The following is a 26,782-nucleotide window of genomic DNA, read 5'->3' on the forward strand; positions in this document are numbered from 1 at the left end:
CCCCAGGCTTCGGGGCCGGAGAAGTGCGCAGGGCCTTGAGGGGGCGGCTGTGACTCCCGCAGCCAGGCTGCAGTGTTTCCCTAGGGTAGGACAGGATTCTTAAAGGTATTTATGCCTACACTGTGGTTTTGCGGTTGTTTCAAGAGGAGGGTAGACTCGTTTCTTTGTATGTTTAACTCCTAGTTTAGAGCTGTGTTTCTCCTTTGATTTCTGTCCAAGGTGCTTCAGTGAGAAGTAACCCCAACAGCCAGTGCTTCTGCATGTCGTGTCTTGCCTGATCTTTGGCGAAAAATTATGAAATGTGCTCACTGGCCTTGGGCAACAGAGGTTTCCAGATTTTCTTTATGTAAAGGTGCTGTAGGGATTGCACAGACAGGCAAAAGTCACTCTTTGTGGAATTAAAGAGGAAAAAGACTTTGGTTCTAAAACTTATGATCTGTTTAAACTTTATTTTTCAAAGCCATTTCTGCTTCCTTCCTAGGATTTGGCTTGCATGCTAACAAAGAACAGGCTTACTGAAGCATATAATATCGAGTAGAGCTTGAAATTCAAAAGCAGGGGTGATGTGGACCTCGTTCTGATATTATTTGGTTTTTTAGGAAATCAGTCATGATACTAAGAAATTCCGGTTTGGGCTACCTTCACCAGACCATATATTAGGATTACCTGTAGGTAAGTGCTGAAAACACTTCATTACATGTATTTCTGTTTTTAGGATTTATAACTGTACTCATAGTTCTTGGACTTCTGACTGTTTGGGAATTTAATGCTCAGCAAAGCAAGGAGTTAAAAGCTGCATCTGAATGCTGCTGTGTCAGAGAGAAATGTCAGATTTTCCAAAGAGTTGTATTTCTGATCTTTTGTGTGTGCTTTGTTCTGCTTGTGTTAAATTGTACGGTGTAGTTTAGAACAAGAACAGTGAAGCTGAACTGAGTCAGATGACATTCACCACCAGTCAGGATGTAGGCAAGAATGGTATCTGTCAAAGCTTTTTCGTATTTCTTATTTGCATTCTACTTCCATCTGGTGCCCTCAGTTTACTGTCAACTGCCCTCATGATTTTGACGAATATAGTCACACTTGTAGATGAGAAAGAACAATTCTTCTGCCTGGGAAGCTTGTAACTATTCTTTGCAGAACAAAGGGGAAAATACAACTACTGTATATAGAAGATGTTGAAATATTCAGAGCCTTTTCTGTGCATGCACTTACCTTTGATTTACACACATACGTGTACAACTTTGTCTTGCTTTCTGTGGCATGAAGTTCATTTCAGACTAGGATTGGCACAGTCTTCTTTCCTGTACCCTGCAAAACTGATGACATTGAACCTTGGACCTTGAATTAATGGTAATCGATGCAGGGGAAAGTCTCCCTTTCTGATCAGCAGATGTGGCAGATGTAGCCCTCTTTGTGCTGTACTGTTTTGCAGTTTCCCTTGCCGTATGGCAAGTGTCAGGGTCTTTCCCATTCCGTGCTGTGAGCACATCCTTCTTGTGTGCGGCCTGTCAAGGGCAGCAGTATTTCTCCACATTCTCTTCTGGCTTGTACGGGAAAGTGTAATTGAACTGTCCACATCAGTTAGACAAATGATGAACGAATTGAGATGTGCCCTGCAGTGCTTGTGTTTATCCAAACTTTATTCTTAAGAATTTAGGAATAAGATCCTGAAACTGCATGGGCCAGATTACTTCCTGGGAGATTCCTGCCTTCCGCTCTTTACCAAGATCATTTTGCTAAAAATAAAGTGTTTTCTGTTAGCACTGTTCCTGCTTTTTGTTTTTCCATACAACTCTCTAGATTAGTGCTGTCTGGCTGAGGAGACTGCTCTTGGCAAGGAGTTTCAGTTCTTTTAATCAGCAGAAAGAAACAGGTGCCTTTTAGAAAGTCTGCCTCTCGGAGCATTCGGTTGGACAAAGAGCTCTCTGTGGACGGCAGTGTCCAATGCTGTGGAAGCCGCAGCGTTACAGAGGCAGGAGTTATGGAGAAGGAATACGGCCCAAGGCTTTGTTCTTGATGTCTTGGTGCAGAATCTCTGGGAAGTTTGCTCTGAGAGATTGCTGCTATTAAGCCGTAATACTTATTTCTTTCTTTGCCTATGTGAACTGGTGCATCCGTATTTTCACTTTGTTAATGAACATGAGAACAGCAGAACCCAAAATATAGACAGCATTTGAGAATAAGCAACAAACTTTCTATATCACTATTTTACTATAAATGTCCTACTTTCCTGGTATCTTACCCTTGATTCTGTAACGTACCAGCTCTCCTCAGTTACCCTGTGCTCCAGAAACTCTTGCTAACAAAAGAAAAGAGACTAGATGTTTTATGCAGCATTTTATATGGTAAAGATTTTCTCCATCATTGCTTGTGTTTAACGGGTTACAATACCTGCTTTTCTCTCTTGTCTTGTCCTCCAGGCCTGAGAAAAGTTTAAAATCGGGGATGAAAAAAAAAAATAATCAGATTGTAATTCTTTCTCCCCAGGCCAACACGTTTACCTTTCTGCAAAAATCAATGGTAATCTGGTGATTCGAGCCTATACCCCAGTTTCCAGTGATGAGACAAAAGGTTATGTTGATTTAATTATAAAGGTAAATGTTGTTTCCTTTAATACAGATAAATTGCTAACTGGAAGGAAGGAAAGTACTTCATTTTAGTGAATTGTAGAGTTTATTTTGATTGATCTTTCGAATAGGATGACTGTATGGCAAACAACTCACTTCACATCATCCTTGAATAGTAAGTTGTATTCTGTGTATATCTGCTGTATGTCACTGGGAGATAACAGAGGTAGGGAAGATGGAGAAGGGAATCACTTCTTTGGCAGTACTGCGGGAACTTCCCTAGTATTCTCTTCTTTTGGCAACGCACGAATAGTGATCACTTTCCCTCAAGCTCCTTATGCTGCTACTAGTACTTACTGCTAATAGCTGTAAGTAGAAAACAAGTCAATAAGAACTGCTATCTTTGGTGACCCTACAGAGATTGCAATTATACGTCTGTAAGCGTCAGAAGTTGTGCTGGTGGGTTTATTGATTAAGAAAATGGGATGCAGAAACAAGGTAAATCCTTTAAGCTAGGGAATGCAGTCTGATTTGATCCCGTGACTTCTGGGTTTTCTAATCCTTTTCTACAATAAAGTTTGTCCTTAGGCAAAAATCTGGGCTTCTTTTGTGTGCTCTGTTCTTCATGTTACAAGTATGGTGAATTGTTCTTAACTACTTAATACTTATTATGTGCTTTGAAAGGTGAAAAAGTTATCACGTGGCTGAAGTCTCTGGGAAAGTCTTGAAAAGATGCAGCAATGCTATTTTTAGAAGGAGCAATTACAAAAATGGGGCAACAGAGGGGTCTTGCTGGAGTGATAGTGAAATGAGGGCACCAGTACATAATCTGCGTGCCACCTATTCCTGTTAGGCTGGCTGTTTGCAGAAAGCATAGGAACATGCTTGAGAGAGCATTTTACTTACTTGGGCTGCTTCCTGTTGCAAGGCACAAGAGATAACTGAGAGCAAAGAATTGTCTCAACTTCTTTCTCAGATGCTAAATTTCAGACCTGCAATACTGTGTTCTACAATTTGTAATATTGTCTGCAGGCAAGCTAGTGGTTGATATCATACAAATTACTGTTTTTACAGGTCTACCACAAAAATGTGAATCCCAAGTTTCCAGAAGGTGGGAAGATGTCCCAGTACCTAGATGACATGAAGATTGGAGATATTATTGACTTCAGAGGGCCAAATGGGCTCCTTGTCTATAAGGGGGCAGGTACTGTGACATGAAGGTGGGAGAGCAAAAGGGAGGAACTTGTATTGGTAATTTTCAGAGGTGTTTTATAAAACTTGACAACTTTGTGGAGAATCTTTTTTAAAAAGCGGAAAAGAGAAAATCCACCTTTCCTGGTCTTGACCAAGAGCCCATCAGAGTTGATCTGATGCGAAAGAGTACTGTCTACTTTGTGTGAGGAATAGCTGGTTGTTGTCTCACTCTTGGGACCATATAATTAAATCTGAAAAAAATCGCTGTTGCATTATATTACTGGCAAGGCTGCACTGGAAATAGTACCTCAGCTATACATATGGAGAGAGATGTTCCAGATGCTGCTTCAGCAAGGGAGGCTGTGGCCTAAAATGCCCTCTGAGAATCTCAGCATTGTTACTAAATAACCCGCTGTGAGCCAGCTCTATTTCATGATTAAACCAGGTCTGAGTTGACTGGGAGGAAGTAAGTTTAGAGAAGTAATCCTCTTTCAAGATGCAAGTGAAAGATTTTGCTTTGATTTTGACTGAGAGGGACTGTGCACTTAACTTCCTACTTCAGGGGGATGAGAGCTCAGCGCTTCTCTGGATCATGACCTTTTCTGATGAGTAACATACTGATGAATCCGTTATATCTCAGAGGAAATGAGTGGTGCATGTTTTACAAACGTTCCTTTCTGCTCTGCTTTGGCTGCTATAAAGAGTAGTAGTTAGGAAAGCTTGTTACTGGTTACAGATCTCTTAAAAGATGATTGGAATATGTCAAGTGCTTTTCGTGTAAGATACTTTTCATGGGCTTTTCACTTGGCTTGGTCCTTGGAGATTAATTCAAATACAAACTGTCCGGTTTTGTGACAGTTCTGAAGCAATGGTATACCCAGGTGTGGAGCAGAAATCAGCAAGGTCTTCTCATCACAGGATACCAGAACGTAGTCACCTAGCGGACTGCGAGTGTCATGGGGATCTCATTAACTGGAAATGAATTACAATAATAAAGTGCTTGATGATAAAAGTATGCAAGACTCCAACATTCCTGATTCTAACCTTTGCAGGGGTTTTTGCTTGATGCTGGTTTAATACAGCTCCATTGAATGTGGACACACACAAATGGCTAGATCCATGGTGCAAGTGAGGATGATGAAGATGGCCTAAGAAACCTGCTTCTCTGTAGGCTGTGGTTACCTTTAGCTGCCACTAACATTCACAGCTGCCAAGTTGTGTTCTAGGCAGTGATGTGGGAATCCTTGAGTTTATTATAAATTATGTTGGGTAGTAGGGAAGGAGTAAATCAGTTGTACAAAGCTAGGGTTGGAGTTTACAAAGAGGTTTCTACTCTTCGTGCTCAATGCTGCGCTGAGTCCATTTAGCATTTCCAGAAGATCAGTCCCAATTAATTGGTAGGCTGTAGCAATTTATTCCTATGGAAGTTGTATCCATGTTTGTTTAGGAGTTAATGTACCTATAGGTTTTGAATATTTCTTCTAGGTACCTTTCTTATCAAGCCTCATAAGAAGTCTGAAGCAGAGAAGAAGTTTGCAAAGCATCTTGGGATGATAGCTGGAGGAACAGGTAAAACTATTCTCATCATATGGAATGTCTAGAGAGCGAAGACGTCTTTATGGATGCGTGTGAGGAGTATCAAACATTTTGCTTGAATAGCAGAGCGCTTCCACCTGTATTCCTTTTCATGAGTGTTTGGTGACACTGAGGCTTTCCAGTGGCTTGAGCTCAGTCCTGGGAGCTAGCAACTTCAGAGTCTTAGTCTTGATTTACTGTGTGACCTCACAGGAGTCACTTCATCTCTCTGAGCTTCAGTCTCAATGGCGAAAAATATTTTAGGAGAATGTCTTGAGGGTAAAATTACTGTATGCGATAGAGAATGCTGAAGAGGAAAGCCCCAGATACAAGTATTGTGGTTTTGGTTTTGTTTTGAAATGATTTGTAATAATAGAAACCCCCAGCCTCTGCATTTGGCATGGATTAGAAATTCAGAGGTATGTAGCCCTGTGCAAACTAAGCTCCTACTGAAGACTGAAGGAAGGCGGCATTAATATTGAAACTGCAGCCTTATGTGGCTTGAAAGAAATACCCATTTCTTAACCGCTTTGTTTTTTAACAGGAATAACTCCTATGTTGCAGCTGATCCGTCATATCACAAATGATCCTAAGGACTCCACCAAATGTTACCTTCTTTTTGCTAATCAGGTGACTATACTGACTCATCTGTTTTTCTTCTTTAATGGCCTACTTTTTTTGCTGGCCTCTGAGCTTTTTAAACTGATGGGACATTGACCCCTGGAGAAAATACTGCTCTGCATGTTTCATACTCTTCCATTGTCTTTGGGTTTGTATTTTCACCCAACCATTTATGAGAAAATATTATCTGAGATAGCACATTTAAAAATGATCAGTATAGGGAGGAGCAGGAAATGGTTATTATGTAAGTTCTTAACCTATTGTCTTGGGTTAAAATGATTTAAGAAGGAGAAACTGAATAAAAAAAATTAGCCATAAGGCCCTTTATAAATATTGTGTGGTGCTGTCATAGTTCCCATGATTTTTTGTTTTGAAGATGGCTCCTCACAGTTTCACTTACATTCCCTAATTCCTCTATTAGGGAATAATTAGCGTGAGCAGATCCTTATCCCTCTACTTGTTTTATTCCTTCACTGATTTCAAGGAAACAGGATTTTGTTCCATTAATCTGTTTCTACAGTTAACCTTCACCATGCTGGTACAGGGCTGTATTTGCCAGGGTCAGAGACAAATCCAGCTAATTGTGATACTAGCCTGGATTAAAAATTTGTTCAAATTGCCATCTTTAAGACAGTGTTTAGGTGGCTATTCAGTCTCATAGTTTGTTGTTGTTAATTTGAATTTACAGAAGCCTGTAATGATAATAGCCTATCATGTAAGGGGGCGGGGGGGGGGAGTCACTTGCTTGGTTTGAATGAGTTATCATTGCATTTGTCTTGTTGAATGCCAGATGAGCTCACATTAGAGGGCATCCTGAGATGGTTTGGAGCTAACCAGCGGTCTCATTTTGCAGACAGAAAAAGATATATTACTGAGAGCCGAGCTAGAAGACATTGCTAAGAGGCATCCTGATCAGTTCACGCTTTGGTATACACTGGACAGACCTCCCCAAGGTAGGCTACTGGTACACACTGGAAATGCCTTTGCTCGTCACCGTACAACACTCAGAGTTTCACTCTTGTTCAAGGGACTATTGGTATAATATTAAGTCTTGCTGTCTTACACTATTTTAAACAACAAAGACACTCCCCCAACCCCTCAGAAACAAGTCTTACCACACCACCTGTTTTGAAAAGTGTTCCAAACCAGGTGGGCCTTAGAAAGCGTGAACCAATAATTAACTCCTGTTGGGTGAGACACAGGTTACTCGGTGGATCTTTTGATTTATTTCAGGGTGTGCCAGTTTCTTGGACTTTTCAGCAAAAGTTACAGCTCTGTTTTGGGCTATCTCCCCAGTCAGGTTATGTTAGCATTTTGTTGGCATTAAATTGCTTAATACCTGTAAATAGAACATGCACATCTTTGTTTTGCAGCAGCTGTAGATTAGATTCTGGTAAAACAGAGCTGCCATGTGTATAGATTAAGGCATTAACTGTAGGCTGGTGTAGCACTGAATTAGAAATGGAGGGAGAGGTTGAACTCCACTGAATCTCCTTTGAAACTTGGCTATTCATATTCACTGATGTTGTAAGTGATCTGAGCTTTTATTTAACAGATACAAGAGCCAAACTGAGTCAGATCAAAGTTCTGTACCTGTTGTCACCGATAGCCATGAGTAGATGGCCAGAGAAGAGTAATGAGCAGGCCTTGATACTCTTCCAGTCTTTAATATTTCTCAGTTCTGAGCCAAATGTGTCTCTATAGATACAGTAACCCTCAGTGGACTACTTTTGTATGAACTTACTGTGTATCCCTCGGAGCCTGCGTGAGCTTTTTCGCAGTCTGTTAGTGGTTCCATAGGATTAGCACTTTTGTGTGAAGAATGGCTTCCTCCGGTTTGCATTTGCCTCTTAATTCTTGTGTGGGAGAGTGTGTGAATAGGTCTTCACGTTACTAATGTTACAGACATCTATCGATCACCCCTGCTGCCCCATCTCTTCTATACGGAAGATTGCTGGTCTTCCCCATATAGCAGTGATTAGATACCTTTGCTCAACCTTGTTCTCTCAACCTTTTCCAGCTCTGCTATGTCCCTTTTTGAGCTGAGGAGATCAGAAGTGAACAGCAGTAGTCAAGATGCAGGCAAACTCTCTATTTCTAATTTGACGTGGTGTTCCCTTTTCCTTTCCTAATACTTCTTAACATTTCATATGCCTTTTGACTGCTGCTGTTTTCATAGCCCCAATATCTTGCTCTTGATAAATGAGCTTAAAGCACCTATTTTTATATGCGAAGGCAGGATTATTTTTCCTACTTGGCTCACTTTAAATGGCAGATGCATTCAATAATATTACAGCTTGAAATCATTTAGCATCTTTCCTCTTTTCAATTTTTTTTTTTTCTCTCATCACTTAACGACACGGCAGAACTTTTGTCATCATCAAACTTTGTCACCTCACCACTCAATCTCTTTTCTGGTGTTTTGTTGTTTTTTTTTTTTTTTTTAGATGTGTTGGATGGCACAGATCTTGATACCTCTCCCTGCACAGCTGCCCCTGGGTGACCTCTCTTCACTGGAAAAGCTGATGTACTCTTCCTATTTATTCCTACCTGCTGTCTAAATTCTTTTAAATCTATCATTTATTCACAGACATTCATGTCTTATCAACCAGATCCTCGTTATCCACATGCTTGTTGTCCCTATTGAAGGGGACATGTTTGAGTTCAGTGAGAGATTTAACCCTCTCATGGCTTGCAGTGTCTTGCAGTGATGGTGGCATAACTTTGCTGATTCTTCAGCTACTTTGTGGGTACCATGTATGCAGTTTAAAAAGGCTTCAGATTGTACAGAGATTCAAATTAATAGTTTAATTTCTTTGTTTCAGATTGGAAGTACAGTTCTGGCTTCGTCACTGCAGACATGATTAAAACCCACCTCCCTTCCCCCAGCAGTGAGACACTCATTCTCATGTGTGGGCCACCACCTATGATTCAATTTGCGTGTCAGCCCAACCTGGACAAACTTGGCTATCCCAAGAGCAGTACATTTTCGTATTAACACTGATGTCATCTGATACCTTTTCGTAAGTACTGCATATTCTCCTACAGGAACAACTGGTATGTAACTGTGCAGTGGGGTTTTTTGTGTGTTTTTTATCTGCTTAATGTAATTTCTGTGGTTTATAACTTCATAATTAACTTTGCGTGGTTTAATACTAAGAAGTTGAGAGATCATCCTGAATTGTGTGGAAGTAACTTAGTCTAACCTCTTAAGTTAGTATGAAATGTTAATTCTGAGGAAAAAAAATTAAGTGTAATCAGAGAGGTAGGACAGAGATAAAACCTCATGTCTGTTAATGTGGGTATGGAATGTGGGAGAGGGCTATAAAACTGGACTAGGATTATTTGACTGTGCTCTATAGGTAATTCATTTAGTGTGTCCTGGGGAAGGAGAGTACAAAGAACAGTCTTTTTTTTTTTTTTTTAAATGCTCTTTTACTGCCCTTTAGCAGGGACTAAGAAAGAAGCCACAGTATGTTATCGAAAAAGTGAACAGAATTTGGGTAACATGCAAATTGCTTATTATTACCGTAACAGAAATTCTCATTAGTGTGAAATTTATTGAGGAGGACTACATAACTTCACGTTGTCTTCTAACAGCCTTAGCTAAACAATCACTGCCAACTGTACATGGAAGTTCTGGGCTGTATATACAGACGTAATTATCCAGCGATGTTACACCATTTGAATGTCATTCTCTAAGCGTAGTGCTTGATTTTTTGGCAGTTTCAGAAGTTTCCTTTGCTTAAGAGAGAACATGGCTTCTTACTTCCTATTGTAGGCTATGCTGAGTTGATCTTAAACTCAGCTCATGCCTTATCTCAGTGTTTTTAGCACATAGCATTTAATTTTGTCTTCAGTGCCTGAAGTACTGCATGTTCATTTCCAGGAATTAAGTTTATACCACAGTTGTTTTAGGGTCTGACAAATCCCTGAGCCAGAAGACTTGTTTCTTCAGATGCTAATGAATATGCTAATAATTTATTCATTATTAGCATATATGAATATATGCTAATAATGAATAAATATTTTTATTCATCTAAAGCAAAACCAAAGGAGGAATTGACTAGTTAAAAATTGACATATGGGTTGTGTACTTCATCAGTTATATTTGTAGCAACAACGCAAAGACAAACACAGGGATTCAGACTGTGATTCTGTCCCTGATGAGAGATCAGCCATGCGTATTTGTGTTAAAATCATTCCACAGTCAGCAAGAGATGGAGGAACATTCCGAATTTATTCCTAACAGTCAAAAAATAAGCATTTATGCCTGTTATGCTAATTAGGATTTCTTACTATATGTATATAAAAAAAATCAATAATTTTGTATATTAGATTGACTATTTACATCTAAGTTAGCACACCACCACACTGAGTTATAAATACATGATTGAAATCTGAAAATCTGCTTATCACAGGAATATGCCTGTGATATTAAGGCTGTCTCTGTTGGAACAGCTTATCCTATTTGTAGTGCTGTAATAAGTCTGCTGGCTAGTTAACCTGACAAAGTATTTCAAATGCCCATAGTATATGATCTCGTCACTAGTGTTGATTGCCGGATTAGAGATGTACTTGACTGGTCATTTAATACCTTTTATTAAGCATTTGTAGTTTGCTGATGTGTAGACCGACTTCTCAGTCCTTTGGATTTCCCATTATCATTTCATTGTTCAGTGATTGAAAAAAAATTGCCTTGGTTTTACCATTTTGAACAATAAAATCGTCTTTAGCTTCTAAAATCTGACCATACAGTGCAGGGTCTGTCATGAGAGGCTCATGGAGTGAGGACTAGAATAGGTCACCTTTAAAAAGTGCCACTAATAGCTCTTGAAGAGCCCTTGCTGCATACTCTGGACAGTAACTGAGATTTCCCCTTTATTTGGGGGGGTTGCGGCTGGGAATGACCTGCCCTCAGGCTATATTAATAAGTAAACCAACACCCTGCAGCCAGCAAGGAGGGAGTAATGCAAAACCCATCCATATTACATACTAAGTCTTTTCTTTACAACTGAGCAGATTTCTTTTCTGGCATTTCCCTGTTTACTAAGATATCTCGTTAATACCTTATTAATACATGAGAGGCACACGTCAACAGATGCCACAAGTAAGTAATTGCTGCTGTAAAGGAGACACTTTCTCCCTCCAACAGCCCCTCAAGTAAGTAGTGAGAGGCCATATTTCCCTCTGTTACAGTGCTGCAGGCCTGCCTAGCTCAGTAGAACAGCAACAGATCTATTTTATCAGGTGTTTTAAAGAAACAAAAATTTGTTTTATTATGGTACTTGCTTGATGCTCCTTAGTCACATTTTACGCATCACAGAGCAGTAACATTTGTCTCCTATTGATAAATGAAGTATTCTATGAAAATCTGAGAACTGAAAGTGAACAGCAATATTGTTTACAACATCACCAGTTCTCATGCAAATATTACAAAAGTGTTTCTACTGCAATCTCCAGTCCTCAGGGCTGTTTGCAGCCATATGTTTAATTAGGTGTAACTACAGAAAGAAAATAGGCTTATTACCATCCCGGTCTTCCTGAGAGCCCGTACTATGTTTCAGACCACCCAGGTACAGGGAAAATTTTGACTGTTCAGAAGGCTTATGAGCATCCTGATGCTTGCGCGTGTGTGTTGGTACTAGCCCTTTTAGACAAAATGTCAGTGTACAGAAAGAGCCCATTCAATAGTTCTAGTTAAAGAACTCCCATTTAAAACCAAACAATGGATCATGCTGGAAATTCTGTTGCGCTTACCCTACAGAGCGCAGGGAACACCATTCTTAAAGCTACATTTTACATTAGTTAAGTAAGTGTTGTGATTGCTTCTTGATCGTGAACATCTTAGTGCACGTGTAAAAATCACACGATAAAAAAAAAATCACTTTAAATGAAGCACCAGCTTTTGAGTCCATCAGTTTTTCTGGTAGTCTCAAAGTTACATTTCCTGCTGTAGTTGTTCATCTTTTGAGTTAGGCAAAGATTTGTGAACATGCCATCTTGATTGGCATCCTCCTGATAAAACCAAGGGCTTGATGGATAGTATTATGGTCCTTTCTTCCCATTCTACGCTGCACTTAAGATAAAAAGAGGGCAGGACATGTGCTAATGAAAGGGATGAGAGATTAAAATCCTTTTATGGGAAACAGTCTCTGGCAAGACTGCAGTAGTAGTTAGTGAGCCATTACTGCTGCACTCAGCAGCATCCATCTGAATTTCTAGGTGGCTCTGATTAGTACACATGGTACAATAGAGTATTAATGATTCCTGCATTACAACTTAATTACAAAAATAAAAAATTACAAAAGATCTTTCATATAACAGTACATAAACATACCACGTAAAAGATGACTGAATAAAAGGGTAAAATGTATTGCCAGTCTTGGCTTTCCAGACTCTGGATGTGAGTACCACCTCTCTCGACACCTATTTCACATTACGAAATACAGAAAACGGCGTGGAGGAGAGTTACCCGTAATGCATTGCTACTTTGACAATATTAAATGCTACGTGATAAGTCTCGTTGGCAGAAAAGAGGTGAAGCTTTTCTGCACCACAGCATCAAGCTTCTCCTGGCCAGCCCTCTGGACAGGCATGAGGTATTAGTGTTCTTTGTCATGTTGAAACATCGTCTTCAAAGGTAGGTGTTAAAAATCGGCTGTCATTCAGCATTTCATCTTGGCTTAACATCGTCTGAAAAAACAAGATGTGAACGAGTAAGCATATTCAGTTAGAGGCCTATAGTTAAAGAAATCCAAGTGTAATGAGATCAGATTCACAACAGAGGGAGTTAGAGCCACATAAAATTAAAAGGAATTTCTTGAATATAGCTTTAAATAAACTATTATTTGCTTGAGGAAATTCTCACAGAGATTGTGCGTGGCATGTGACTCAACTATGTCATGTAATTCTTCATTATACCTTTCAGTCAGCTTTTTTTTTAAAATTAGCTGCTAGGGAGTCAGGAATTAATACAGTGATTTTTTTGTTTTGTTTTCCATGGAGTTTTAGCTCATGTAAATTTTCAAGTCTGTACCTCTTTGCTAGACTTTCTGTGACTGAGGCATTCGATGGTGGTTACTTGCAAAATCTTTGAAGAATTGTTTTCATTTAAGGGGATGAATATCTGTCATTGGGTCAAAGAGACAGAGTTCATGGAAACTTAAAATAGGCCTAATTGAAACTTAAATTCTAGTGTGATTTAAAAGCAGGATGTTTTTGGATTGTGAATGCACAACCAGGCTACAAAGAGGTATCTAACAAGAATAATGACCCACATACTCTAACTACCACCAGCAATGACCAACTTTCACTGAATCCCAGCAGAACACATTTGTGACTTTAAAACAAGAGTGAAATTAGTACATACCGTAAGATGGCTTATGCCTTGAGAAAGAGCCCCTATTTGCATTACTGTTCCTTCTGAATGTTCCATCTGTAAAAGTATTCAGGAACTAGTTCAAATCAGACAGTATGTGCAACTTTATTAACTCTACATGCATCTTTGGGAGGTATCTGTGCCTAGACAAATGAAGTTGTGGTACGTTTAAAAGCTGTGATTTCTGCACATTAACAAAAATGCCTCCATGCTATAAAGTATGTGAAAATGCATTTAACGATAGGAGGAGTGAATCCTGATGAAGGAAGACTGATTCCATGAAACTTGAGCTGTAATTCACACAAGAAAAGAAAAAGCTTAACTGATATTGTCAGTGAAGAGTAATGTTTTCCAGACGGTGTAACACTTATACTTCTGGTAGTTGTCTTCCACAGGCAAGTGGTAAGAAAGAGTCCTTCATGATACAGTCCTACCTATTCTTATATGAAAAGGTTATCAGTTCTAGGGCATTGAGATTTCACGGCCTGACCACATGCTCAGAAGTCATGCTTAATTGAAAGACCATGCTCCTAGAGAAAAATCCGTTATTTTTGTAACACTTGAACAACTGCATAGGGTAAGCTGTTGGCTCAAAGTTAATGCATTCACTTGCAACTCTTAACCGTGCAAGTGGACATCCATACTAAATTATAGTCAGTGTATATAGTACTTTATTTTGCTAAGGTGTACACTGAAAAAGACAATGGTTAGATAATGAACACAAATGAGATGTTAGATGCAGTAAACCATGCAAATGAAAAAATTACTTTCACAGTTAGTTAGTCTCTTCAATTTTGTGACCATTCTCTTATTAGGCTTAAAGTGTTTTTATCTCTCACTTAAGGTCACTGCAGATAGGACAGTTTACCCCAGCTGCCTCTGTCTGGCTCTTGTGTGTTGCCACAGTTCACACAAGCCTCCAGGAGCTCCATTTTTCAGGGTTTACATCCCTTTACACAACAGCAAAGTTGAATAAAATTTGATGGTTTTTAGTTTTCATCATTTGTCTGTATGATGTCAAGACAGTTTCATTCACAAGTTCACTAGTACATAACAAAAGTGAATTATTTAAGTATTGGTTTATTAATAATCTTGTTCATTACTGATGCATTGTTTTCACATATACTGTCTAAGCATAACTATTCCCCACGGTACATAATGAAAGAAAATTTAGTTGGATTCTTTGATTAACGTCTGCTAAAAATATACAATCCAGTTGTATTTTAATATATATAACTTGATAGCTTTGTACAAATTAGTCCAAATAAATTTATTACATTAAAAACCACCCCATAAAGATAAAGAAGTAGTGTGCCGTACTCAGATTATGAAAGCTAGAAGTACAAAAGTTTTGTGTTTACTGCAACCTCCACCTTAACTGTCAAAATACATCGATCTTCGTAGTGTAAAGGTGTTACATTCCTGAAAAAGGGCTTGAAGATGGATGAGTTTATTATTGTGTTGATTAAAAAAATTAGCCTGACATTCTTAGTATAGAACTCTTCCCAGTGTCCATAGCCAATACTTTCTCAACAAGTTCATGCGGATGTAGCAAATACTTTGTTATGTGCTAACATGTGGTTATTTGCAAGCTTTGGAATGCATGGAGAGGATGAGATGAGAATGGCATCAGTCTGTCTGTCCCACCTGGTCCAGTTCCCTATCAGTGAATGGACTAAGTCCTTTGTATCCACCATAGTTTTTCTGAGTACCGTTCGTAGCAGCTGGGTTTGTATCTATAGGACAAATGTAGTCTGTTGATTCATCAAATTTCTTTTTTCTTAAGTTTCCAAAATGTGAAAATCCAAGTTTCTTTGGCTAAAATAAGAAGACAATAAGTTTTAAACAAGAAAAACAAGGTCGTCCTTTAAACATTCAAAATCCTCTCCTTTTTGATTTACTGCTATACCCTAGTCCTTAAAGTACGTAGATTCTGAACTAAATAAATTTATTTGTTTTCAAATTGGGAGTTACAGTTGATTTTAAATACATTTAGGTAGTTCTAAGAAAAGACAGAAGGGATTGCACGCTTATTTTAGAAGCTGATTTGAACAGATACAAATTAAATAATTTGGTATCTAGAATTAAGGAAAATGTAACACTCCTCCTAGAAATGACCTCTCCCTGACCATGTTTGTCCCTTACTTTCTTTACAAGACAGGGGAGAGGAAGTCTGAAATTCTGAAATATCTCCTTTTTAAAAGCAGTACACACCCGAACTTTGGCAGTGGTGGTCAGAGGTGTGTATGCTGTTGACTCCGTTATTTCTCTTTTTTCTTGCTGTGCCTCTGGTCCTATTAATACGTTAAAATTGGTTGTTAGGTGGCGTCGCAGTAGGGTCTTTTGAGGTGGAATATTCAGCAGCATTGCCAGTGTGTCACCGTTGAAGCGAGGCTCGAGAATCTATTAAAAAATGGCAGAATATTTATTTTTTAATATGGTTAAATGTTTGCAATAGTAAACCATTACAGTGCTTATCAGAGGGACTGCTCATTCTCACTAAGCTGTCTATATACATTAGACCTTTTATAACTCACTTGTGATATGACGCTCACTAGGGCTTGAATGGGAAATACATGAAAGTAGGCACTAAGAAATGCAGAGCGTGATCAGGCAAATACTCATTAATATTTATCATCAAACCTTATATTTGTTTGGGTCGAACAAATTTGTTTTCAGAATTTTCTGCTTACTCTGAGTGTATAAACTTAACACCATTTTTTCTATTTCATTTCTGCAAAAGTTCTACAGCACTAGAATCATGGTATTTCAGAACTCTGACTTTACTAAGCTGCAAATAGTTCTCAATGTTTAAATTTAAAAAATGTCATTCCTGATTGCTGGCAAGACTGCTCTGAGTTCAGGACAGTTATTTACTGTGGCTCAGAATTCTATTAAAACCACTCAAACACTCAATGATGCCTTACCAGTAAGTAACTTTCCCACGGTACAGTTTGTGTTTTTTTTTTTTAATATACTGCTGTTAAACACTCATGCACAGCTCAGCTTTGATTATAAGAAATGTTTTAGCAGTTCCTTTTTTATTTTAGTTTTCCTTTGTAAAATTAAGATGCATGGATCAGATACAGAGGCTCTTTAGAAGGCCTGATCATGCTGTCATATTGCAGATGTATTCACTTCCTCCTGCTTGACAAACACCAGATAAAAGATGTTTTATATTACAGTCTGTCAATGTTTATTAGATACGTAGTAAAATGTTGAAACAAATTCTTACAATCAGGCCACCATGCACTCCGCTTCCTCGAAGGTTTGGTGCATATTCTGCCAGATCGACTGATCTGAGCCATTCCATCACTCTGTGATTGGACCACTGAACTACTTCAGAAGGTGAAACGTTATTCTGTTAAAGTAACCAGAAAAGGTGATGACGATAGCCTGCATTGTCACTGCATGTTCACAACATGTATCCTCAGTTCAGATAAAACCATTGTTCCTCCTCTTCCTCAAAGAGCAGTATTTTTTCCCGGATTCTAAGGTCTTGTTTCTGTGCAAGGCCTCTTTCAAACATCCTCTGATGAGGTGGCAGGCATAGTCTAGTACAGATGAAACCCCATATATTGCATCAAGTAGTAGAACAATAGAGACTACAGATGCTGATGAACAAAAGGGAGCATTTTGAGAACAGTATTATTGCCAGTCTTTAATACTAAGAGAATAAGCTATGCTGTCCAGGTAAGGCAAAAACCTTACTGTCTTTTGAGAGTTAAAAATTAGGACAGGCAAGAAAAAACATTCAAATTATTCTCTCGGAAGTTGAATTAACTTCTTTAAACCAAGCAAATAATTTCTAAAGGGAAGTACATGAGATTCAACTAATAAGTGGTTCAAGCACTTAAGGAGTGAGTAGATTCTTATTATGGGTGAGTACATGTTACATTCCAGAGCTGGAAGGCAGCGTATCTGCTGCTTTAGACGCAATTCCCTACTAGCAGTGATTCTATTGTATCATCGTACACTGCTAACTTTCTATCCCCTTTGGCTGGAATCAGGTAATTAGTGCTTGTTTAAATTAAATTACTTAAACATACTTTTACCTCCTCAACTGGTCTCCTGCGTAGACAGTGGGGGTTAAAACTGTTGACATGCAGCACATGAATGGCACATTTAATACTCAGATGATGCAGCTGACTGGTGACTTTCAGAAAAAGAAGGTCATTCTGTAAAGGAGAGAGCCTTTTAGCTGGCACAGAATACATACCAAAACAGGTACTTTCCCCAAGAAGAAAGACTTCAAGCTTGCTATGTAGTTTTATATAAACCACAGTAACTATGGTTTAGGTAAAATAAAAGTTTATATCTTGAAGAGGGTTTTTTAGGGTGGGGATTTGGGGGGGTGGTTGTTGTTGTTGTTTAGGTTTTTTTTTAAGCATTGCACCATAGCAAGACCTGGCTAAAAAAAAAAAAAAGGAGAGCTTGTAGCTTATTACGTAAAATCCAGGCTCATGGATAGTTTTAAAATATATGGACTGTTTCTGATCTGGTTAAGATCCTGTTGTGGGTAGGATCACTGCAGCTAGCAACACGCACCTAATGATGGGACAGTAGGGACGATGCTCCTATAACAAAGGCTCCTTAAGCAGCATAGACAAGGCTGTACTTCAGATAACAGCTAAATTAGGCATTTTTTTCATAGCACAGTTAACAAAAACAAATACTTGATCATCCAAACCTGGGCAGGGAAACTGTAAGAAAACACAGTGGCACGTGTAGTCCATGGTTTGCTGCTAATGTGGTCGGAGCTGTATGAATTACTGGATTTGCTGTTATCTTTAGTTTACTGAATATTGATGCTAACTTGGTGTGGAGAAAAACACACTCCAGAAACTGCATGCAAAACAGGTCATTTTACCTTTAATTGTGGTGTGCTATATGATATTGAAAGAAAGACTTTGCAGAAGTTAGCTATAATGTACCCTATGACTTATTTTATGTACCTTAGGAATAGCAATCACGCATTAGATGACACAAATGACTGACTGACTACTGGCACTATTTCTGTCTTGCAAAAAATTCTTTAATTGCTCACATTCAAAGGAAAACTGTAAAATTCTTTGCTCATTCCGAAGTTAAATTTGGCTAAACTGAGGAAAAAGGATTTTAGCTTACCACAGTTAAGTACTGCAACATTCTCCCATCAACTCTGGATTCATGAAACTGGTCTTTGTACTGAGGTAAACCAATATCATCAAGCCATCCTGCAGATACGAGAACAGTGGTGTACCCAAATCCAGATCAGTGAGAATGAAGCCCTTCTCCCCTTCTTGTCTGGGCTCGCTTCTGAGCCATTCAGGTAGCTCGTTCTACCTATTCACCTTTCCAAAGGACAGTCTCTTACCAGAAGCCTAGAAGCAATTCCCACCCAACAGCTTTGTCCACAATACCCCTGTGATATTTTACATACAGTGTGTGACTGAGCACATACCTTCTGCCTCATAATGTAGCTCTTGCTAGATTGAACCCTCCACCCCTGTTTACTTCCCTGCAATCTGAATGACAGAGTTCCCCTTGGAAGATCATACTGCATAGCTGTATATTTGAATGTCAAGAACAACATAAAAATCCTCATTCTCTGGAAAATTTTAAGATGTTGAAACTTAGTGCTCTTAAAAAGATGTTTGGTAACTGCTTAAACAAACATATATCAGGCAGCCCATCTATAGGGGTGGGGGAAATTCCTTTCCAAACAATTCCATGATAGTTCAAACACTTACGTGTCACCCAGATATGATCGAGTTGTGCAGACTTCTCATCTTGTTTTGCATTTATTGATTTAATGGCCAAAACTAGTTTCTTCCTGTGCAGCGGATGCTTTATTCCCATTTCCTGCAACAATAACCATTAACAAATTGTTTGCCTTGCCTCTGGCTCTTTTCATCTCATTAGGTATCTACAAAAATAGATACTACATATTTCAGAAAGGTAGAACTGCCAGTTGTTTGAAGGGGCCTGGTTGTACAGAATCAACATGTATGGTTGCTTGAGAGAAACAGTTACAGATTATTACCTTTTCCATGTCCTGAGGTGTCGCAGTTAACAGCGTATGGCCTGAAGTCACCCATTGCCGTGCAAAAATGACGTACTGACCAAGACCAAAGTCCTCAAGCCAGTTACAAACTCTTTCAGTGCTCCACTGAGCAAACGGCGCATTGTAGTCACTGAAAAGTACAAGAAATGTTTGAAACTCTTAAAGGAAAGAGTTACGGTTATTATCAGAAAGCTTATTGTGTGCCAGAGGCAGTACTACAGCGTATGTTTTAGTGTGCTTTGTTCTGTGCAGTCATAAAAGCCAACAGCAATTCTTGCAGTACATGCCATGGTACTAGTGTCCTGTTAATTTGGCTGCCCAGCCTCAACTCATGAACAGTTGGGGTGGGGGGGACAGGCAGAGAATAAGAATTGCCCATTTTCTGTTTGAAAAGAAGAAAAAGGGAATTGCTGAATCCTCATCACTTTGCAGATATTCCCACGTGAGATGATGATAAGATTTCTTGTTCTTTAACAAGGTGAAATTTTTGACACTCCAACAAACAGCTAGTGCTGTAACCTGCAGTTGAAGGGGTGCAGATAGGTGAGCTGCTCAGGATGCATTTCCTACCAGAGAAATTCTTTCCAGTCATTGTGGAATTCCACACATAATGAAGTACGCTGGGAAAAATGTCTTTCACAAGAGGAGGGTTTGGCTGTTCAGCACATTTAACAATACCTTGCACAGCACATGATGCGGTAAAGAAGGAACCATTACCTTTTCTGGCCTTTGGTTTCCTTTGATCTGGATAACCGAGGTCCAGCTGTTGCACGGAGACCACCTCTTCGAAACTCTGCCAAACCCAGGTCGTCTGCAGGGAAGTTACCTGACTGAGTTCTTCTTATTCTTTCAAGACAAGAGTGCCAAGAAAGTACTATTAGCTTGCAACACAGAACATTTGTTTTGTATGGAAACTATAATAACAACTAGAAGCTGTATTAATCTTCCTGTAAACCACAAACATCTAATTCAAGCGGTAGCTGAAGTTCTAGGCAAACACTGTCTAGACCTAATTCTGAGGGAAGAAAAAAAGCTGTGCAGAGCAGGCATAACCCTTCAACCCAAGTAATAATCCGCACTGGAGGCCAGACTCGTAAATGTCTGCTGTCCTGAAGCAGATAGAGCAAACACAGTAAAACTCAGCCCCTCTGCTTTTTGTTTCTTCTATTTTCTCTCATTTTTTAACCTGATGGCTTCTGTAATGAACAACTTGCTATCATTTAATTTTTCATAGCTAATGAAACTGTTGGCATTCTCAATTACTAGCATTATAACAAGACAGCAGAGTATTATTTCTTCCAACAGCATGACGCTGTGAACACTACCACCCATTTTTCTACACCCATGTGTACATAGAGACACACCCATACAATCACAGAGCTGCTTTCTCTCCTTTTCCTGAATTTTACTTTATTCTTGCTGTAGATATTGTAGCTTTTGCTGAGAACGGGATTCATTCTCAGCCAAAATGCTTTGACAGGGAACTAAAAAACCAAACCAAAACAAAAAAACAAAAAACCAATCTTACTTTCCCCAGATTTTCTTGATCCCTTTTGGACTCTTTCTGTTTTCTGGAGACAATGGAGATTGTGGACCTGAATCTGTTCCCGAAGAAAGAGGTGAAAGGTCATCTGAGACTACGGTACCATCCACATTCTCCGTTTCTCCTGGGTTAAGAACAGTAATACAGTCACATTTTATACTGATTATTAACTAAGTTTTTATCTGGGAGACTAATGTTTAAATACAGAACGTAATAAAAAAGTGAAGATATCTATAAAATTGTTCTTGTATTAAAAAAAAAATGCTCAGAAGGTGAAAAAAAAAGTAGCTGTACATTTGATACAAAAAAGAAAATAATAAAACGTTGGGTGAAATAGTATTGTTATTTCAGTCATTTGTATTTAAATACATTATTTTAATTAATACAAGGTCTTCAGACTGAAGCAGACTCTTCAGACTCTTGCCTTGCCTATTCTTAACACCAAAACTCCTCCTTCAAAATCAGTGGGAATTTTTCTGTTGACTTCAGTGAAAAACCAGGAGTAAGTATCTGAAAAAAATCCCATCCAAATGCCATACAGCAAAAGCCGTTAGTTCATTTCAGTACTGCACTTAAGGAATTCAACCTGGATGGCCCACTTGGTATTAGTATTTCATAGAGAAGAGAAAGGGAGAGAAAAAGGAAAGGAAAAAAAATAAGCAGCAAAATTCATGTTAAAGTGACATCTTGTTTGGATACAGTACCTAGCACTGGCGCACTGACACTCCTGATGCGATCTTCAGTCATCCCAAGAAGCAGAAAGCCAGATGAAGAAGCAAAGAAGATATAAAACACCAGCAAAATAAAGTTACAGAAGAGCAAAGAAGTAAGCTAAGCATTAAAAGCAGAAACAAAAAGAAAAGAAGCAGTTATGCTTGACATGAAAGTAAATACGCATTGACCTGTACAAGCCCCAAGAATTCTGTACAGGTCATCTTGAAAAGATAGGGATGATCATTTATCTGTTTGTTTGGTTTTTTTAAAACTATTCTTAGACAATTTTAACACAAAGCATATACTACAGAGCTCCATAAAGCCTGCAGAATATCTGAAATGAAGCAATGTCTAAGATTACATCAGATTCCTCTGAAATATAGAATTGGAGGTGTAATGCAAGAAACAAATCAACCTGCATAAAAAAATTCTGTTAATTCAGTGTATTTAAGGAGTCATTGCTTGTTTCTAGAAAAAGAACATTTTCCTTTACAAGATCACCCATCCTTGGATAATCCTGCAGTTGAAGACATAATAGCATGGCTCATGCATTGCCTACAATGTTGCAATCACTGAAAAACTCTTTTAAAAAACCCTGAACAACTCATAACCTATTGAACCAGCTTTTAGGACCACGAGGCCCTAAAAAAAACCATAAAAACCCCACCAAACAAAAAAAAGCCCCACCTCATCTTTTAAGGTGTAGGAACACTGCAAAATTGCAAGGCATACTCTTCTGCCTGAGCTCCCAAGCTCTTCAGTCCTTGGCAAATACCTGGTTCTGTGCCTCACTGTAATACTTTTTGTCAATAAATCCATGCTTAACATGTCACTGAAAAGAATTAATACAAGCTTCCACACATGGCTGTGGAATAACAATATACTTGTACTTTCAAAATCCACTGATGTTTTTCTGCACCTAGCAAGTTAATTTTTCACTTGTGGGTCCCCACAGCTACAGCAACCAACAGTGCTGATACTAGGATTTTTGCCTGAAATGTGCACGTTAGGGCTAGTTATATTGTAAAGTTTCACACACTAAAATGCCACGGGATGGCAAGGGACAGGTTTGTTTGGTTTAATACACCCATCTAGTGTCTATTTTTTAAAAGTATTGATGATGTACTTGGCTGTGCATTTTTGTTTGCTTGCTTGTTTTTTAAGAAAACAGATCAGGAAGCTCAGGGGAGCACTGGAAGCGTGTCTGGAAAAAATACTGCCTATTCATATTGTCAATATGTTTGCATCTCTAAAAGTTCCAATTTTTAGTTACAGATTTGTTGACTTACTTTCAGAATGCTCTCCCCACAATCTTCAAAACAGTGTCTCTTCATTACTTATGCTATCGATGATGTCAGCAAATCACATCATCAAGTGCGACAGAAAAGAACACTCTAATTTAAAACCATCCTTTACTCTCCAGTGAGCTAATGTGGAATATTTTTGGTACATTGTTAAAAAAAGGAAGTAGAACTTTCCCTAACTGAATCACGTGAACATCATAGTCCATTGTTCTGGCATAGCAGATTATATATCATGTCATGTCCCAATCCTCAAACAGGTTGCTTTCTTCCCTTCTACATAGCCCTCTCAGAGAGGCGTGGATACATACTTAGGCCCAGGATGCTGTTGTCCTCATTGTCGTTCGTGCCACACCCATCTGGCAAATTATATGTTCCCTGCTCTCCGTTCTGTAAGGGTCGAGGCAGCTTTCCTGGCAAGGTTTGATACTTGCTGCCTTTCACAAGTGGCTTACTCTGTTTTTTTTAAAGAGGGAAAACCAAAATAAATAAATAAATAAATAAATCAAATCACTCAGAGCATTTGCAATCCAGTACACGATATTTTAAAAGTTGAAAAAAAGTATTTGAAGTTCACGGTTCAAAATGACACCACCCCCTCCACGTTCCTGCTTACAGATAATTCAATTTAAATCCAATAGTCAGCTGACAAAGTTTTCTAGCTAGGACTCAGCCTTCTCTTCCCTCATCTGCCCCTTCCACTTCAGCCAGACAGTATATTACATTAAAATATAATATATGTTGAATATTACCTGGTTTTATCATAAGAATTTTTCTAGCTGTCTCGCTTTCCTCTAGGACCCTGGCACTACATAATAATTTGGTCCTTCCAAGGTCAACTTCGATAGTGCCAGAAATGCATTTAGTTACTTCTCGGCCCATTCTTCGCTCTGTCAATTTTTCCCCCTATATTTCACCAGACTGTCTATGTTTCCGCCTCACAATTGTGCCTCGCTGGAATTCAAGCCAACAGTATTTAACTCAAATTTGGTCAAACATATTTGCCCATCACCACTAATAACAGTAAAAGAATCAACAATGAAGTTAGGCTACAGAAATTTCACTTTCGTAAGAATTAAGATATTTTTGTATAGATAACATTACAAACGCGAGGTTTTTAAAAAAAATAATTATAGCTAAATATATAGTTGCCAAATATATAATTGCCAATTTTATTATAGAACCTAAGCACAAGGTATACTTTTGATATATGCTGGGGGAAAAAAAGCACAGACTGAGCTGTATTTTAGAGCTAGTCTGAATGGCTGCTGACTCTACAATTTCTGTCCAGTCAGGCTAAAGTAGAGACTCATGTATGCTTGCCTGCAGCTATGGTACACGTACACAGTGTCACTAGCATCAGTGAGATAACTTATGCTGGGAGGACCTTCCTCCAGCAACAGAGCTCACAAGAGGTGGTCCTCAAAGTCTCAGTATATTGTATTGAAAGGGAACCGGTATGTAGGGTTTGCTAAAAAGAAGAGTATTTCTTAATTTTCCTTGCATTCAGTTTTTCAGTGATCAGCTACTTGGGAATCTTGCTCCTTGTACAAGGGTAGATTAGAACCTGCATATCCATCTGATAGTTTTGAGCCTAACAAGAACCTATTCCAGCCAAAGTATGCGTTTCACAGAGGTACTTGTCTACGGTTTTGGAAACGGCATCTTGAGACTTCTTTGATACTGAATCCAAATGAACAGATGAAGGAGCCATCACTCTGAACAAAAATGTATATCCCACAACTGTCAAAACTACAGGAATATAGAGGCTTTTCCAGAGAAGCAATGAACCTGCAACTCCGATTGACATTAGTGGGAGTGGTGTACATTCAACGTGTGTTTTGGAATAAGCTCATATTGGTAAATGTTTCAGTATCAGAAAGGTGGTTACGTAGGAAAATTTTGTACTGAAAATACGCAAAACATATTTAGTATACAGAAACATATAGTATGCTCCTATTTAGTAATCCCATTCTAACAAAATTGTTTTAAAACACCTAAAACATTGTGACAGGATGATACATGAAACATTTAATGAGATAACCACTGGTTTATCTGTTCTTATTTCAAGGCCTAGAGAGATCTTTGTGATACTGTAACTGCAGTGCGGATTCCTCAATTCCTCACCCCCTGCTCCTGTTTTGGCAGCTGCAGGAGTGCATCCTGACTTGTACCAAAAATGTTATAAGTAGAGAAATTGCTTATTAAATTAGCACTGTATTTTGAAATCGGCCGACTTCAGCTTCTAACCTCCCATAAAAGCTTTTAGATAAAAAAAGATTTCCCTCTCAAATCCTTACCCCTGTTCTCAGAGTTTGTCAGTACTTGAACTATGCAAACATTTTAAAAAGAAAATGAATATAAAATGAAAACACAGCCGTACCGTCACAGCACATCACAACAGATAAATGTTAAGAGAGTTTACAGTTAATATACCTCTTGTTCTACAACAGGCTGTACTGGTTTTCCGTCTACATACTATGGAGTTGCAGGGAGGGTAATTTCAAAGTTTTATGGAAAAAAGCAACAGACAAATGTTAGTATTAACATACATACACAGAACATCAATTGTAGTCTTATTACTATAGTGATGCTACTTAATGCATTGACAATATATTACAAGGTCTTTTATCTCTTCATTTCATTTCAAGAAAATATTTAATACTAAATGTGTTTGTTCAAACCACTCTACAAAATTTGGGCCCTGTTTAGTTTCTGTTGTGATTAAAAGAATTTTTCTATTTTCAGGCTTCCGGGTGAAGCCTTTAGACTTACTTTAAGCTGGGAACATAACAGTTGTTTAACAGTTAAAAGAACATGAAAATTACTGACATAAAAAAAGAACATACACAATAGTGTATGTATCCAGCTGAAACCATAAAGAGCTGTGATAGAAGTGAAGTGATAAAACTACCAGCACAGCTAGGTCAGAGATACCAATGTGTTTTGGTTTGTTTTATTATTATTATTGCCGGACGTAATTGGAATTTGAGTTTTGTGCGAAGTAGAATAGCTCCAGTAAACAGTGCTGCTAGCACAGGTTCTCTTGGACTTAATGCAAGAAGCAAAGTCCTGTCATGCTGAGTCAGCAAAACAAGTTTTCTTGGCCTTAGTTTTGGTTGTAACTAATTCACATTTAGCCACTTGCTTATACGCATAGGGACGTCTCATTTCTTTCACTAAGAAGCCTCATGCCTAAATTAGGGCAAACAATTTAAATGCCTTGCTGAACATGGGCCTGGCTTGCTACATTTCTCTCATATCCTTGGTAAGTTTCTTGTTCCTCTACGGACCGATTTAATAGAGCAGATTTACAGCCTAAATGTGTAGGTACAGCCTTACCACATCATATCACAGAGACAAATTAAGTTTTTGAATTTAAGACAGGAAAATAATTTAAAAGTTATGAAAAGAAAACAGACCTTCATAAATTCCACATGGAATGAAACATCAGTTCTGAACTGATTTGTCACATGTATGACCACAATCAAATGAGTGCAACACAGATTTCAAACATTCTATTTGGTCACTGTCATCTTCAGAGATTTAAGAAAAATTTAAGAAAATTTGAAGAACTGGAACAATTATATTACTAGTATCTGTTTTAAATAGCATTACTGGGTGTGGGTAATCTACTATTAAGCCTAATTTGAGTATAGAAAGCGTCAAGAACAGTCTCACAAAGCATAACTACAGGTGCAGGAAAATTTCAGCGTACATAATGACAAAACAAGCCTCTGGACCATAATATAATGAGACTTTGTAAATTGGAAAGTCTTTATTCTGGAATGGAATTAAGCCTTTGACTTAATAACAGTGCTCCTGCTGTTTTAACTAAGG

At 38.5% G+C, this 26,782-nt stretch overlaps 2 protein-coding genes across 2 annotated transcripts in view; one reads left to right on the forward strand and one right to left on the reverse strand.

Moving 5' to 3' along the window:
• Window positions 1-20,923, forward strand: part of LOC103925799 (NADH-cytochrome b5 reductase 2) — a 22,037-nt gene extending 1,114 nt beyond the window's left edge. The window contains exons 2-9 of the mRNA XM_009334570.1: window positions 600-672; window positions 2,488-2,594; window positions 3,642-3,771; window positions 5,247-5,330; window positions 5,881-5,966; window positions 6,811-6,910; window positions 8,783-8,980; window positions 20,922-20,923. Coding sequence (XP_009332845.1) covers window positions 600-672; window positions 2,488-2,594; window positions 3,642-3,771; window positions 5,247-5,330; window positions 5,881-5,966; window positions 6,811-6,910; window positions 8,783-8,955 — 753 coding nt within the window. The 3' untranslated portion in view covers window positions 8,956-8,980; window positions 20,922-20,923. The remainder of the gene's footprint in view (window positions 1-599; window positions 673-2,487; window positions 2,595-3,641; window positions 3,772-5,246; window positions 5,331-5,880; window positions 5,967-6,810; window positions 6,911-8,782; window positions 8,981-20,921) is intronic.
• Window positions 11,639-26,782, reverse strand: part of PPFIBP2 (PTPRF interacting protein, binding protein 2 (liprin beta 2)) — a 111,930-nt gene continuing 96,786 nt past the window's right edge. The window contains exons 17-29 of the mRNA XM_009334494.1: window positions 23,254-23,398; window positions 21,632-21,664; window positions 20,913-21,051; window positions 20,102-20,230; window positions 19,364-19,514; window positions 19,071-19,182; window positions 18,466-18,554; window positions 17,394-17,516; window positions 16,574-16,699; window positions 15,553-15,741; window positions 14,986-15,156; window positions 13,330-13,395; window positions 11,639-12,653 (exon numbers count right to left, since the gene is read on the reverse strand). Coding sequence (XP_009332769.1) covers window positions 12,576-12,653; window positions 13,330-13,395; window positions 14,986-15,156; window positions 15,553-15,741; window positions 16,574-16,699; window positions 17,394-17,516; window positions 18,466-18,554; window positions 19,071-19,182; window positions 19,364-19,514; window positions 20,102-20,230; window positions 20,913-21,051; window positions 21,632-21,664; window positions 23,254-23,398 — 1,551 coding nt within the window. The 3' untranslated portion in view covers window positions 11,639-12,575. The remainder of the gene's footprint in view (window positions 12,654-13,329; window positions 13,396-14,985; window positions 15,157-15,552; window positions 15,742-16,573; window positions 16,700-17,393; window positions 17,517-18,465; window positions 18,555-19,070; window positions 19,183-19,363; window positions 19,515-20,101; window positions 20,231-20,912; window positions 21,052-21,631; window positions 21,665-23,253; window positions 23,399-26,782) is intronic.

The sequence above is a fragment of the Pygoscelis adeliae genome, unplaced genomic scaffold (assembly GCF_000699105.1).
Source record: "Pygoscelis adeliae isolate BGI_AS28 unplaced genomic scaffold, ASM69910v1 Scaffold171, whole genome shotgun sequence".
Classification (NCBI taxonomy): domain Eukaryota; kingdom Metazoa; phylum Chordata; class Aves; order Sphenisciformes; family Spheniscidae; genus Pygoscelis; species Pygoscelis adeliae.